This window comes from Apaloderma vittatum, unplaced genomic scaffold (assembly GCF_000703405.1).
Source record: "Apaloderma vittatum isolate BGI_N311 unplaced genomic scaffold, ASM70340v1 scaffold13523, whole genome shotgun sequence".
Taxonomy (NCBI): Eukaryota; Metazoa; Chordata; class Aves; order Trogoniformes; family Trogonidae; genus Apaloderma; species Apaloderma vittatum.
The window spans coordinates 7,852-24,476 of NW_009706498.1; the positions used below are offsets into that span (position 1 = coordinate 7,852).

Below are 16,625 nucleotides of genomic sequence, written 5' to 3' on the forward strand. Positions count from 1 at the left end.
TCTCAATACCTATAAAGGATTGTAAATTTATGATTTTTTTCCTGTTGAGTGCATTAGGCTAAAGTGCAGTTTTTGACTTAGTTTACAGTGGATTTGGTTTAGTGTAACTAGTATTAATGTACACATGTATATTGTTCTGGCATACTTTCATATGCAGAACTGTGGTCACGTCTTTGTTGGTAAGATGTTTTTTGGAAGGAAAAGAAGGAATTATTTCCTTTGTCTTTTTAAACAGCTTAGAATCAGGACATTTGTGTTCAGTTCCCAAAATTCGGTGATATTTACCTGACTGATGTTGGGAAGTATTTCCATTTCTTTTCTGTGGTTAAATTAATAAAGCTAGACTTGAAAACTTAGTCTTTAGGTCAGTATCAGGCTATCTGGGGTAATAAGACGAACATTACAACTTGATTTGGTGAGTGAAAGTTTATAATACCTATTAGATAACATCAAAGGAAAGAGATGCATGAGGAAAAAAAAGCCAAATATGCGATTGAATTTTTACAGCTGAAGTATGGAAAACTTGAAAATCAGTTTATAAGTAGCTAATTTGGAATGTCACAAACTGCATCTGTGTTCTTACAGTATTTTTCTTCCGTAGGATCTTCATAACCTAGATCTCATGATTGGGATTGCATCCGGTGGAATTGCTGTATATAGAAAACTCATCTGCACGAGCTTCTATCCTTGGTAAATTTCTTTGCTAGTAAAAAAGTGTGGTGTTTTCAGTCTTACATTTTCTTTAATATTGATTCCAAAGAAGCCTAAAATACATAAATTTGTTGGGGTATCATGATATTTCCTTGTGTTCAGATAAAAGTGAAACCTATTGCCTAGCCTTTTAATTGTCGAAGACTTTTGAACTCCTTGCAGTATGCAAAGTCTTGATCAAGTTAATTTGCGTACATTACATGATTAGGAGGACCCCGTGGTCTTAAAGATTTGCTGCTGTTACACCCAGTAATACGTTTTCTTATAAGAAAAATCAATATTACTAGTAAAGCTCAGCAGATAATAATCTGATCACTTTATCCTGTCATTCAGCAAGAAGATATTTGTTTCTCATAAAAGAAATGTAAAATGACTTATTTAGAGTTTCAGATTTACTGGAAGTAGGATAATATCATTTAGACAAATTTTTAAATGTCATCAAACAAGGCTATATAAAGTTAGGTTTTGGAGTCTTCTGGGCAAGAGACCTTTACATTATTCTACAATACTGAAAACATTAGAATGTATAATTATTTATAGTACTTACATGATTTATTAGTTACACCATACTAAAAATAATCACATCAATTAGAAGTCATATGGAGGCTGAGCATTTCCTTAAGCTTTTTGGACTGGATGAAGAAGAATTTTTCCCAGTCTTTTTTAAAATAAGTATTACTTTGTTTTGTGTACTTGATTAATTATAGATTTATCATGCTATGCATAGTTTCCTCATATAATCTGTAGTAATTTTTCTGGAGAATGTTTTCAGTAAGATGGTATATTGTTCTTAATTATGGAAGAAAAGTGCATTCTCATGGGTTGTGTACTTGCTTTTTTGCCACTTAACTGTATAAAAAGGTCCTTCATAGCAGTATTTCTGAAAAACTTTAGTCATTCCATCCATTCGTTATGAACGCAACGTAACAGATATTTCCTATGGGAAAGCAATAAAATAATTTTCAATTTAAATTTTAGTGGAAAATGTACTGCACCGTCTCTGGATATTTCTTTTTTCTTTACAGTGAGCTGTATTTCATTTCACTTGGATGTACTGTAACCATCTAAAGTGTATATCAATAATGCTCTTGTACAGCACAGTGAAATCTTGTATTTTTTCATTTCTAATGCACACTAAACCATAAAAGACTTTCATCTTTGTGCCCTGAGCCCATTCGTATGTCAGTCTCTCAGCTTCTTTAAACAGCTACAGGCTTTAAAAGCTGCCAGCTGGAGGCACATCTTCTGTCTTCTGCAAGTCTTGTTCTGCCAAATTAGTGACCTAAGGTATGAACAGATAATAGTCCTTCCTGAAAACCATAGCGATGGCATTTTAAAGTCCAGTACTGTATGATTTTTTTAGGGAATGGAAAGGGGGCTTTATAGCACACAAGGCAGGAAGAATCCACAGCTTCCTGTGCTATTTTCACTCCTGGACAGCACAGAGGAGTAAAACACAGATGCTAAAGCATCAATCACAAAAAAAAAAAATAAATAAAAATTCTCATTTATGGGAAGATATTGAGGGAGAAAAAACACAGAAATTTTTCAGTTCAACTAATTTCATCCCTAAAATATGTGGTTTAGGCAGTGATATATTCAACTGACAGCTAATGCAATTGTTCCAAGCTTTCCCAGTCTGTCTCTGAAAATATCATCTCAATGTGAAATGAACAAAAATTCACTAAATAGAGGATAACTTTTTGAATCAGTTAGTCATAATTCTTCATGAAGGAATGGTGTCCATTCCTTGCCTTATCACCTCTCCACCCCAGAAAACAAGCAGTCAAGGGAAGTCACCAGAGGAAACTAGCTTGCACTGTATTTGTGGTATACACTTTCAATTTCTTCTTAGACATCAAAGCAGAATATATTTCTATAATGGCTGGAGTTTTAATGTATCCTGATTGAGCCGAAGCTGTACAGGTAAGGAGATTCCTTACGGAACAGTGTATGCCTGAGAATGAAACCACCATCCACCCCCCAAAAAAACCCAAATAAACAAACATTCAGATCATTGAATGATAATTAGGATTTTTATGTAACACCATTTCTAGTCAGTCGTTTTTCCTATGGGCTGAGCAAGCTTCACCGTACACATGGTGGAACTCAAGGTGGCAGCAAACACCACCAAAGCACTCTTACCAAAACTTTAAGTAAAATACTCTGCAGCATTAGTGGATGGCAACAATGCAACTGTGCCATATGGTAGTAGTCAAAGAGGACCAAAAGCTTTCAGGAACAGAGGTAGTGAGAGAGTGCTGCCTTGGCAAAAGGAGGATTTTCAATCAGAGCAGCCTACGTAGGGAGCTGACTGATCAGTCAGAGGCAATGCAAGTCAAGACAGATTTTAAAAAATAACTGGATTTAACACAGCATCTTAGATACTCTGGAAAGTTATTCTTGGGGGTGCTTGAATGTTTTGTGATACCGTCAAAGTTTATTTTGAAAGTAAAATATTATCTTAATGGCAAAAGCATGCAATTATTCTCTACATCAGCAGCAGTTAAGTGCTATTCAGTGTATGCTCTTTCTTAGCTTTGAAAATTTCAGAGAAACTGCTGAAGGAATACATTGTACATTGCTAGGTAAAATTTAGAAAACAACTCAACAGTCTTACATAGCAAATTTGACAGAACCTTTCCTGCCGAATCTTCAGTTGACAAAGTATAAGACTTGCAGCTACAGAAAATTTTTTACTTCAAATCAGAAATACCAGCTGTTAGTACTAAATGCTAGGACAGAACTGCCAGTTAGAAATGAATAATTCAGTTGCCCACTAAGTGACAAGTCTATTTTGACCCTTATGAATGATAGGAAGATGGGACCCAAAAGAATGTATCATTTTTAATGTACTACAAATTTATTTTTTTTTGCAAGTAAACTGTGAAATTTAATGATTTGTGAATGTTGCATAGTCTCTGGACAGATTATTGGTGAGTGATAAGGGCAGCTGAGCAACCAGTTAGAATAAGAGTAACTGCATTCTAGTCAGATCATATTTTGTATATGACATCTTCAAGCACTTGTTAAATATAAATCCTTTGATACCTTAATCTCTTGGATTTTTTTTTTCTGCTCTGTGTGAATATTCACTCAGCTTGTAGGCGTAACATTGCGAATGATTTTCAGTTAATGTTAAATAAAACTGACAGATTAGCAAGTGTTCTTTGTCACCGAATTAAATAGGTTTAGTTGTACTTGAAGAATGAATGGAATTGAGAAGGATGCTTTACTTTAGAGGACAGTCAAAATAAAAAGACCTAAAGCCCTGATTTGTGTTGAAGTGATTAAGTGGTAATACAGTGAATCATGTTGGTTTGGGGGTTGTTTGTTTGTTTTAAAAAAAGTGGGACGGGAGGAGCAGGGAGCAATTTGGAGAGTTTTGGTGTTTTGGGATGTTGGCTACATTTTTGTTGTTGGGTAGAGAATTTTCTGCTTTATCTGCAAGGTTATTTTTCTCTGTGCTGATGTTCTGCTGGCTCTACGTTAGGGTAAGAACAGACCATTACAGCAACTGTTTAAGCTGAGAATGACTCCCTAAATTTACTTAGTGAAGTTTAAGTCAAGAAATGTGATAAGAAATAACCAAAAACACAAAACTTGAGTGCTACTAGGATTAAGACAGGATTTGTATGTAAATAAGCTGCATCTCAGTAAATAAAACTGAAAGTTTATATTACTTATCAGGAAGTTCAGAATCCAGAACTTTAAAGTGAGGAATACAGGTGAATACTGTTTGAAGTAACGAGTCAAATAATGCAAATATCTCGAGTTGACCTAACAGGAGAGGTGAATATGATTTCAACTTTCCGTTGACTTGCACAACAATTTGCCTGATCACTGAAGAATGATATTAAAGAAATTCCTGTTTGTTTTTGGTTCCATAATTGATGGAGAAAAGCATTTTCAGAAGCGGGCACACAATCGGCTTTCAACCTCTTTTGTGCAGGAGAGAGGATTGTATGTTCTGTTACTTTTCTTTCTTCTGTGGCAAATACACTTTCCTGTATCAATGAAGGACATTGCCCTATGACTGAAATGCATCTTTTATGGGCAGGAATGAATGATTTGCCATTGTCCCACTTGCTGAGAGTGATGCAAAAATTGTGGTAAGAACTAAGATGACCTTCAATATAGCTCATACCTGATGAAATCCGAGGTGCTGTGAAACATTATCAGTCGACGAGAATATTCTGAGGCTTTATCAACAACCTTTCAAAGCCATTTCATGGTGTTTTTTCAGGCAGATATGAGTTGATTAGAGCTTAAATAGCTTTTCCAAAGCATCCATATGATTCCAACTGATCACGGATCACAGATTTCTTTTTCCAAAATGTGTAGGTTTTCAGTTATTGAAGTAGAAGTATTGCAGAGAAAATTTAGGTATTTTAGACAAACTTTGTTTTGCTGTAGGAAGGTGCGTGGGTGCCCAGAAGTTTGTTTAATTTAGCTAAAATGATAAGCATGTAATTAAAATGAAAATTGCTTGAGTACCAATTCCAATTGTAATCTTTACCTTAGACAATCTTTATTCTTACCATGTATGTATGTATGAAGGAGCTGTTCAGTTCTGTATAAAATTGCCACATAAATTTTGTAGCAAAGTGAACTGAAGTGAAAAATATATTAACACTCATTCTTACAGTTTTCATCCTTCTAAAATTACAATTTTAGCTCCAGTCTTTGTTTAGTTATTAGTACAAGCACATGATATTTTTCACATTGTGAAGCCAATTCTGTGAAGTCTCTGGGAATTTTCAGATGTTGTATGACCAGCCTTGTCATATCATTAGGGTCTTCATTTTTCTTTTAGTCACAGTTGTCGTATGATTCTTGAGTTATACAAACTTGACACATTCAACATTTGTGCAGCTTAGTAAAAGATGTCATCAAGTTTTTGCTGCAAGAATAGATTTGGTGGGAGAGAATTGCTACGTGGACTATTTAAAGAGTAAATGAGGAAGCATTTTAATTTTAAAAAGGCTTTCCTTCTTAGCTAAAATTTTTCCTTTTTGTTTGCCACTCAACATAAGAGATGGCTACATATTATTCCTTGAATTTTTGACATCTATAATCTTTTAGACTCGCTGTATTTGAAATTATTTTTCATTGTTTTATCCCTCAATGTTCTTTAGTATTTCATGTTCTATTTCTTTTAGGGTGAACATATTAAAAATCTCCTTTAAAAGGAAAAAATTTTTTATACAACAACGACAAAAACATGTAAGTAGTCATTTGATTCTATTTTGCCTAAGTGGTCATGTTCAGATTTTTTGTGCCTTAGATATTAAGACAATGAAATGCTAAAGAACTTGATCATTTTTCAGTATTGCTTAAACTTTTAAAGTGTACATTTTGCAGTGTAGAATTTCATCGGACTGTTTTGCCCATCTCCAGCTCAAAGTGTACTAGATTGTTGAGCTTTTGTTTTCCTAAATGTATTTTTTTTCCCCTTCCTAAGCTAATTTTACTGGGTTTTTATGGGATTGTTTACTGCACTTGATCTGCTTGTATATATTGAAACATGATATTTCTTACTGTTTCAGAATGAATCCAGAGAGCATATTGTTGCCTTCAACATGTTAAATTACAGAGCATGCAAAAATCTGTGGAAATCTTGTGTAGAGCATCACACGTTTTTTCAGGCAAAGAAATCACTACCTCATGAAAAAAAGATACTGTCACATTATTGGACCTTGGGTTCTAGAAATCCAGCAAAGTAAGTTTTGTGTGAAAGCATGTTTTGCTTTGTAATGGGCATGGGAGGATTTGTGTCAGTGAGAGCTCAAGCTGGAGCAAGAGAGTTCATTTCTGCCCACAGCTGTGTCCTAGTCTGTATGTGAATTATCTGACAAGTTAGAGCCATGGTTTCAGTTTCTGCAACGTAGTTTCATTACAACAAAACCTTTTTTAGGATTTCCTGAAAAGGTATTTGAATAAGGTAGGTTTTATTGGTGTTGTGTCAACTTGCTGTTTCAGTTTGAGGTATAAAAACATTAAGAAGTAAAAATGTCATGTAGCTAATGATCCAGTAAGATAATTTGTGGAACAGATTGTTTTGAACTGTTTACACTTAGTGTTATATACACACACTCTGTTTATTACATTATGGCAATTTATGAAGTGCATTGTACCATCCACTCACTACTGACATCAAGATGAAAAACTTCCTCTCGCCCAAGTACTCAAGATAACGCTTTTGTGACACTTCTGTCTGCCTTGCTGGGCTCTGTTAGTCATGGAGCTGGTAGTTTCATAGTAATATCCAAGCTGTAGCTCACCGAATGTAATACTTCAGAGCCTGTCATCTTGCTGTATGAAATTGGGGTTGTTCCTCCCCATATGCACCATCTGGGCCCTAACTTGGTTAAACTTCATCTGCCAGTTTATTGTTTAGTCATTTGGTGGTGTAATATCCTTCTGCATTTCTTCACAACTGACTTCTTGTTTTTGCATTCCTGTGTGAATTTTGTTCACTCTTTTCTCTGGAAAATTCACTTCTGAATGTGATAAACAGAGGAGTTCCTGACAAATATCCCTCTAAGACTTCGCTGATGATCTTTTTTCACTATATAGCTAAAACATTTTTTCCTATTCTCTTTTATGTCACAAGTGAACAGGTAATTCCTTCAAATGAGGACCATATTCCCTGGCTCCTTAGTTTCTTTATGGGTTTAAGAGACCTAGTCAAATGTCATCTTGAAATCTTGACTAGATTAAATCACTAGCTTAGAGTGGGAGGTTATACTCAGATTTCGTCTTGAAGGCTTCTAGATTTTTTTTGTCAGTATTGGTCCCAGTGATTTCTTTGATTATGTTGATTTATTCTGTTTCATTTAGCAGCAATTCAGTACAAAATATAAATACTAACCAATACAGATGTCATGTGTTATTCTCATCTGTGTCTCGTCCCCACCCACCCTCTCCACCACTGAAACAAATTCTGTCATGAAACATATACAATTTTTTCCTATTAATATTGAATGAAAAATAAAGTCTTATTTAATTTTTCTGAATGTGGGGTTTTGCAGGGTTCTTTGGTCATCTGTAGTCTATGTAGACTCTGGAAATGTGCTTGTTCTAGTAATTTTTTGAGAAGTATTTTATTGTTTTCTGTTTATAGAATCATAGAATCCTATCAGCTGGAAGAGACCTAGAAGGTCATCAAGTCCAGCCTTTGTCCCAGCCCTATGAACATACTAAGTGATTTCCCCCAACACAACATCCACCCGTCTCTTAAACAGCTCCAGGGACGATGACTCAGCCACCTCCCTGGGCAGCCTGTTCCAATGGCTGAGAACCCTTTCAGTATAGAAGGAAGTCCTAGAAGAACTAGTCCTCAGCTTTCTCAGCATTGCTCTCTGAGTGAAGTGCAGTTGTCTGATAAAACTGCAATGTAAGGCAGAAAGGTTATGGATCGTGATTTCCTTTTTGTTCACAAGTGGCCCTTTTTTTCACTTCAACCATAAAAAGATCTGATCCAAATTTCTTCTCTACCCCTTTGCCAGCTGCTTCTTTTTGTTTGTGTTTAATTAAACTGAACGTTTAATTTGTCAGACTGGTTCTCTCTTTCCTGTTTGGATAGTCTTCAGCTTTTGAATGATGTCATCATACCTCAAATAGCTTCCCAGATTTTGATGGCTGACTGGCTAGCTTTTCATACTGTCATGTCTCTTTAGATAATGCAGAAATTTATACCAAGTGGACTAGCATTGCTTGTAAATGAAGTGGGTAACCCATGAGGGCTGTCCAACAGTTGATAAAATGCTTTTTTCTGCTGGAGTGGAATTTAATATTTTCACTTAGTACTAGACCATAGTTGAAGCAAGTAAAAAAAAAAATTATGTAAGAACAGTAATCTAATTTTCTAATGTTTCACAGGTCTGTATTTTGAGAATTATCTCCTCTATGGAGTGTGATATGAACTTGTTCTTCCTGTAGTGAAGGTTTTGAGCTGGTGATTCTCTCAAAGCTTGTAGGATTGTCATGTCCTTTATTTCTCTCAAATTTGTAAACGATTTCAAAATCCTGATGCTTGTATATATATGTACACAAGGGCATTGCAGAGCACTTGTGATGTTTAGAAAACAGTAAAGGGTACCAGTTTAATATCATTCCAGTTTTTACAAAGCATTTGATTTTTTTGACAAATTTACTGTTGCACTTTCTTAATAGCCTGTAGTATGCAAGGTTGTTCTCACTGTTGAACAGGGTTAATAAGAAGGACTTCTTTTCAAGTAATTTCGTGTTCTGAGGCATTATCTCTGGGTGAATTGCTTATTTAGGCTCTTAAGGAATCTCTAAGGACAACTGTTCATTGTGGTATGTTCCACCAGCTTAATGGTATTCTCTGTGCTAATGCAGTCTTTGGCCTTATTTATGCCAGCAACAAGCGTGAAATTTAAGGTCTATGGGAGGCAGAAATGGCTCAGCAACCTTTACTATCAGAGGCTGCTGAAGTACAGAATTTGGAAAGACCTTCAGTACTATCGACTTGGTCACTGTCACTCTGCAAATTATTTTCTCAAAAGATTTAAGGACAGGTGTAGACAAGTCACTTCTGAAGTCATCAGTCATATATTGAAAATTTTTACATTCCTACTTGTTTGTGATGGTGGAATGTTATAAGAGACAACATGAGCTTCCATGTTCCTTTTCAAGGATTGCTTTGATCTCATGTGGAAGCAACGCTACCAAAAAGGATTCTGCATTCTCTGATATAAAAGGGAGCTAAGTTTTGTGTTGAATAAAACAATCAAAACCAACCAATCAAACAAACAAATAAAAAAAGAAACCAAACATGCACAAAAACACCACCAACCACACCATATAACCCTGGATGTTTTAAAATTGACCTTTTAACAATTCTTTCAAATTCTGTCAGCTTTGTAGGGTGTTTTACCACCTAAAGTATCACAAGTTTTCCTCTGGAATTTGTGGCTTCCTTGTCCTAGATTCTTTTGCACTCACGCGAGGCAGATATATTAGCATTTATTGCATCAAATAGTTGAACTCTTGCAACCCATTAGGACATTTTTTTATTTGCACATCTCTTGTGCCCTTTTAGGTTCTCTTAGCTTGAGTTACTAGTGGAATTCCATTTAAATTAGGCTTCTGAGTTGTAAGCCTTATTCTAAGGTGAATCATGTCTCCTAGATTTTGAGAGCTAAATTCATTCAGTGTTTCTGGACTGAATGCTGAATAGCCTAGGTGCATTCTCATCCCTTCCTGAAAAGATAAAAATGTACTTTTTTTCTTTTTTTTCCCACAAAGGGTAACGTTGGTAATAGTATTACAGCCCGTTCCAGAAAGGCATTGGCAGTATCTCAGTCTGTTTACTGAGAAATAACCTCGTATTTGACATCTGAAGAGCAGCTACTTGGAGTTCAGGAGATTGTACATGTTATGTACCTTAAGAGAAATATCTAGAGAATATATTGTTAAAGTGATTCTATGGCCACGGTTAGGGGTTTGGGATTAGGACTTCCATCACGTAAGTTATGTTGCACCTCAAAAGTCACCTGAATTGGAAAAATGCATGAACAGACGCTTGTAAAAAAGGAAAGCTGATTAATGAAAAATAGGTGGATTCTATTTTTCATAATGCATCCTCTTTTTCAACTATCCCTTTCAGCTCCACCCATGTAAGACTTCTTTGAAAGAACTCTTTGTTTTTGTAGAAAACCAGAGTAACTGGAGGCTTATCACTAAGTGTTCAGAACAATTAGAGGAGTAAAATTGTAACACGGGCAAAAGCTTCTCCTGAGTTCATGGCCTGGATGTTTATTAAGCTTAAAACCATACATAAGTAACTGAATTTGATAGGTAGACACATCCTATTAAGTTTTCCCTCTTTCTTTTGAAACTGGAGTAAGCTAGAAAAGTACATATTTAGAACATGAAGGAATTAATTTGCTTTAGAATCGTGAAAAATATATGTAAAATACTTCAGAATATAAAAAGGTTTTGGCTTTTTCTTTTCTTTCTATATGAACAAGCAGTGGTACAATGTAAAGTATACTTAAGGTTTGAGATTACATTGAGTAATAGCCATAGCAAAAAAACCCTTTTTCTTTAATGCTATATTCAAAAAAGAGCCATTTCAGCTCTAAAGTCCTCACATACTCTGCTATCCAAGCTGGTTATTATGTACAGCTCAAGACTTAGTGAACCAAAGGTGCTTTCTCTGTAACTCATAAATTACTTCTTTTTCATTAGAAGTCTGAGACTTGTAAACTTGAAGATGCGTAGCTTATCTCGTTGCTTGTCTTGTCGAATGCTGTGTAACAAAAATGCAAAAAAGTTATCTCAATTTCAATCCCCTTAAAAAAATTCTTTATGCTGTATAATTCCACCAGTAAGATTTTTTTTCTTTGCTTTCCTATCTGAGGTTCTGGTTCTGATGCAACCCTTATCTTGTCAGGTTCTTGTCACAAGAAACAGTTTGAACTTGGAGATCCCCTTTTCATGTCACATCTTTCTCCAATGGTTTATTCCTATAAGGAACACAATCACTCAAGTGTGGCTTCCTTCTGGAAATAGAGAGTGGTCTGGTGTAGCTCTTCTTTACTGAGGCAGCAGGTAGATGTTAAAAGTAGTCCTGTGCTCAGTGAAGCCATTAGTGAATCATTACCCCTTTATGAGTTTTCACAGGGAACATCTAGAATCTTTTGCCTGTATTTGAATTGTGTTTTGTCAGACAATTGATTCAGTGCCAATAGGACATACCAAATTTCCTGTTTTCCCCGCCATTTTCTTAAACACAATTGGGTTAAAAATAACTCTCAGAGAAAGTTATTTTTACCGGACTTGTGATTAACATTATAGCCAGGATTAACAAACAGTTCTATTGTCCCAAGTGAAGGACAGCAAACAGCTCTGTGAGAATGCAAATGCATAAGTAAGAAGAGATAAGCATAAAGAACTCTTTAAAACACATGAAATAAAATATGCTTATGAAAGTCAATTTTGTATTTCATTTAAGTTTTCTACGCAAAATTCACTTACAGTTTTTTATTTCTTTTCAGGTCTGTAAACAGCCAGTACTGCAGAAAAGTTATAGGTGGGATGGTTTGGAACCCATCTATGAGACGATCTTTATCTGTTGAGCATCTAGAGACCAAAAGCCTTCCTTCTCGATCACCTCCTGTTACCCCTAATTGGTAAAGTTTCAGCCTTTCCCATCTCTTCCAGCCTCCTATCTTTTCCAGTTGTATGTACTTTAGCAGAATAATTATGTAGTGTATATGTATACATTTAAACATTGTTATTCTGGGAATATATATGATGACAGGAGAAGAGTGGGTGTCACCTCAACTTTAGCAGGGCTTTTGATACTATCTGCCAAAATATTATACCTGAGTTAAGACATTATGTTCTGGAAGGGTGGACAACAAGGTGGTTTAAATAAAAAAAAAAAAAGAAAAAAAAGTCAGATGACTGGACTCAGAGGGGAGTTGTTAATGGGTCATACTCTGCCTCGAGGCCAATAACAGGTGAAATACTGGAGGGGCCTATCTGGGGACCTGTCCTGCTTAACGTCTTTATGACCTGGAGGAGACAATGGAGTAGTTGCTCATAAAGTTTGCAGACAACTCCAAACAGGGAGGGAAGAGTTAATAACCTTGGGGGCAGGGCTGCTATCCAGAGTGACCTTGATAGTCTGGAGAAATGGGCCAGTAGGAACTGTGTGAAATTTAACGAAGAAAAATGCAAAACCCCAGGAAGGACTTTGCAACAGTATTGTATGCAATGCAAGTCTCTGGAAGAGGACCTTTACCAGGTCTTCATAGGCAGCCTGCTGTACATGAGCTTTCTGCTTTTCTGCTGTGCCCTGGCAGCAAAGTCCACAGCAACCTGGTGGTATTAACAGAAGCACAGGTGATGGCAATAGATCAAGGGAAGTGATTATATAGTGCTTTTGCTCAGCAGTCTTTAGACCTCATTAGAACGTGGCAGCCGCTTTCATGTCAACTAATACAAGGCAGACACTGACAAACTGAGGCAAGCTCAGCAAAGGCCACCAGCCCCCAAGGTAGTCATAAGTCTGAGGCATTTACCCTGTAGGGAGAGGCTGAGACAACGGCACTCCAGATGCCTGATAACAGCCTTGCAATACTTAGGAGGATGCTAGCTAGAAGATGATGCCACGTTCTTCACTGTTGCATGGTGGGAGGATGATGCTGACACAAGAGAGGCTCTATCTTGACATAATGAAAAACTGCTTCACCATGAGGATGGTTGAGTAGTGGATGCTTAGAGAAGCTGTGTGGTCTCCATACTTCAAGATTTTGAGATCTACCTGGATAAAGCCATAAACAGATTGCTCTGACCTCAGCTGGCCCTGCTTTGAGCAGGAGGTTGACCTCCATAGCTCCTTTCCAACCTAAATTATCCTGTGATTAGAACAATACAGAACAATTTAACAATACAGGTAGCATTTTAGAGGGGTTCAGCCTACTGAACCTAGCAGTGTATCATTGCTTAGTATACTGTACAAAGTGTTTAAAAGTTGATTATTTAAAATGAGACTTTATAGGCCAGTAATGAAGATTTTTGGACATATATTGCAAGAGGGTAGAAAATTTACTTTGATAAAGTTTAATTAATTACTATGATCTTCCAACTTCTATTTATGTTCCTTATTTTTAAAGGCGGAGTCCTAGACTACGTCATGAAATTCGTAAACCACGACACTCATCTGTAGATAACCTTACAAATGAGATTAGTTATATTACTGAAACAGAAGATGTTTTTTATACATATAAGGGCTCTCCAACATCAAAGGACAGTGATTCGGAGTTCTCTCAAAACCGTAGTCCACAAAGGAGGTAAGTACTTCTACAAGCAATTCACTGCCTATTTTGATTTTTTTGAAAAAACACAAAACAAAAAAACTCAAACAGTTTTAAAATTAAACAGTCGTCATCGCTCATAATATTAAAATGAGTTTAGTGTTTTCATAAAGCTTTACTTTGACAAATTGCTGAACTGTGAATGCCATGATACAAAAGAAGTTAAAAGCAAACAAAATCCTTTATCTCTAAACAATTCCCGGTAGTTGAGTTCTCAGTAAAACTAGAGAAGCCTGTTTCCTACTAGCTTCTTCAGCCCTTTCCTACCTGTTAAATTCTTCCTGTTTTGGGCTGGTTTTCTTTTGTTTTGGTTTGGTTTTGTGCAGCTCAGCATCATCAGTTGAAAGCATTTGAGTAAACACAAGCACACAATAATGTTGGTCGTCATCCATCTTCTTCCTCAGAGGAACTGTAGGTTGTCTCTGCTTTTTGCCTTGAGGCATTGTCGCTGTATTCCTTGAGGACCAACTTCGTTCTCACTGACAGTGGTCTAAGCACTGGTTTACTTCCAGGACTTGAAGCACTGATTTTTTTGTGCACTAATAGTTTGTTTGCTCACATATTACATTTTATGTGTGGCCTCACTCTTATATTGCAGAGGCGTTTCTTAATGAGTATCTTCAGATTACTCAATATTAACTTCAGAAATATTGTAGAAAGTCATTTATTGTTCAGTATCAAAAAGGAAGCAGAGGTGCTTTAAAACTTTCAGCTAGGGACAATACTGTGGATTGAAATGCAGGTTACTTTGTGACGTTACAGAAGCAAATTGATTTCTGGTGATCCCTGGTAACTTTAAGGCAAGTCCTATTAATGGAAGCAGATGGACTCACCTACCTCTGTGATAGCATGCAGCTATTTGTAGCTTTAAACTCTGGATTTAACCAGTTTTCTTGAATTTTTATTACTGCAATATTGTTACTACATTGCAACAGAGGTTTCTATGAAAGAAGGGGGAAATTAGTATGTGGTATGCATATTTGGAGTTTTTTACTGTGGTGTTTTTAAATTGTTTTTCTGACAAAGTCAGACAAACTTTAGCTCTAGTAGTATCGGTAATAGCCATGGTACTATATAACATAAAAGTGATGCCTCTAGATGTTGTGAATAGTCCTAGACAGGAAGCCATGTCTTTCCTGTGTTTTAACCTACGTGGATTATACACTTTTAGAACTATTTTCTGAGTAAAAATAGTGACAGGCAGACTATAAGAGGAGATGATGAGGGTAGAAGCTGTAGATAGAAAACTAAGGTGCTGTGCTGTGTTCTGTGACTGGTAGATTGTACCCTGTCAGTTAGTACATCATTGGATTTTTTCTTTTTCTTTTATTCCTCTGTAGTTTTTCTTTCTTTCACCTATCCTATGCCTACTGAGAATGGAGTGGGAAAGCCTGCTTTTATGCTGTTTCCCAGATACTGAAAATAAGATGTTCTAAATTTGAAAATAGCACACTCATTTATTTTCTGAGCACTAAATGACTGTATATGAATACTCTTCACTCACTATGGAGAAGATTACTGTTATTACCTCGCACAAACTAAATTTCTATACATCTTATCCCCAGTGCATTCTTAGTTTCTTGGGTATGTTTATAATATTTGATACTCTCCAGGTAAGTGAAGAAATGCTTGTGTAAATCTGATGAATTTCAATTTGAAGTGTATCTTCTGGAAGGAGACTGTAACACTTAGAATTAATGATCCTTTGTTATATATACTATTAAACTATTGTTAACTAAAACGGTAATTGATACTTTCCTTTTTAACAGTTGAGGTAAAATGTACAGTAACTATGCAAATAAAATAAAATATTTCTTCTCTGCACTGAAATTTTCTACAGCTTGTTAGTCTACATTCTAGTTTTTCTTTTTTTATGTTCTTACAGTAGTCAGTACTTGCTTCACTCTCTTTGTTGAAAGATGTGAGGTAAAATTAAGTATGTATGTGTAGTAAAATCTTCCTTTTCCTGAAAGCTTTATTGAAAGAAGGAATTTTACACTAGCAGCTAGATCTGTTTTATAAGGAAAAAGTTTAACTTGCATGTCTTTGTTATTAAATATGAACACTTGTCCTGGACTTCTCCCACACAAGGAATCACAGAATCACAGAATGTCAGGAGTTGGAAGGGACCTCAAAAGATCATCTAGTCCAGCTCCCCTGCCAGAGCAGGATCACCTACAGTAGGTCACACAGGAACTCATCCAGGTGGGTTTTGAATGTCTCCGGAGAAGGAAACTCCACACCCTCCCTGGGCAGCCTGTGCCAGGGCTCTGTCGCCCTCACAGGGAAAAAGTTTTTTCCAGTGATTTTGCAGAACCTCCTATGTTCTAGCTTGTACCCATTGCCCCTTGTCCTGTCATTGGACATCACTGAGAAGAGCCTGGCTCTATCCTCCTGACACTTCCCCTTGACGTATTTATAAACATTAATGAGGTCACCCCTCAGCCTTCTCTTCTCCAAACTGAAGGTCGGTCACCAACCCATACTGGCGCATGGGGTTATTCTTTCCCAAGTGCAAAAGTCTACACTTGCCTGTGTTGAACTTCATCAGATTTCTCCCCGCCCAGCACTCTAAACTGTCTAAATCTCTTTGAATGGCAGCACAGTCTTCTGGTGTGTCAACCACTCCTCCCAGTTTTGTGTCATCAGCAAACTTACTGACAATGCTCTCTAATCCCACATCCAGGTCACTGATGAATATATTGAAAAGCACTCACCCCAGCACTGACCCCTGAGGGACCCCAGTAGACACAGGCTGCCAGCTGGACTCTGTTCCATTGACTACAACTGTCTGGCTTCTTCCCTTCAACCAATTAGCGACGCACCTCACTACTTGGTCATCCAGACCACACTTCCTCAGTTTACCTACGAGGATGCTGCGGGAGACAGTGTCACATGCCTTGCTGATATCCAGATAAACCATGTCCACTGCATGGCCACCATCCATCCACCTGATTATGTCTTCATAAAAGGCTATCAGGTTGGTCAAACATGACTTGCCCTTAGCAAAGTCAAGCTGACTGCTTCTAATAACCTTCTTGTCCTTGATATGCCTAG

At 36.7% G+C, this 16,625-nt stretch overlaps 1 protein-coding gene across 1 annotated transcript; it reads left to right on the forward strand.

Moving 5' to 3' along the window:
* Positions 1 to 622: 622 nt before the first annotated feature.
* Positions 623 to 13,544, forward strand: LOC104271214 (tyrosine-protein phosphatase non-receptor type 3-like; the record flags this gene model as incomplete). Its single annotated transcript, XM_009865819.1, has 5 exons — positions 623 to 690; positions 5,874 to 5,937; positions 6,261 to 6,433; positions 11,742 to 11,876; positions 13,368 to 13,544. Coding segments are annotated over exons 1-5 (617 nt in total), but the record flags the coding sequence as incomplete, so codon positions are not given.
* Between the last annotated feature and the right edge of the window lie 3,081 nt (positions 13,545 to 16,625).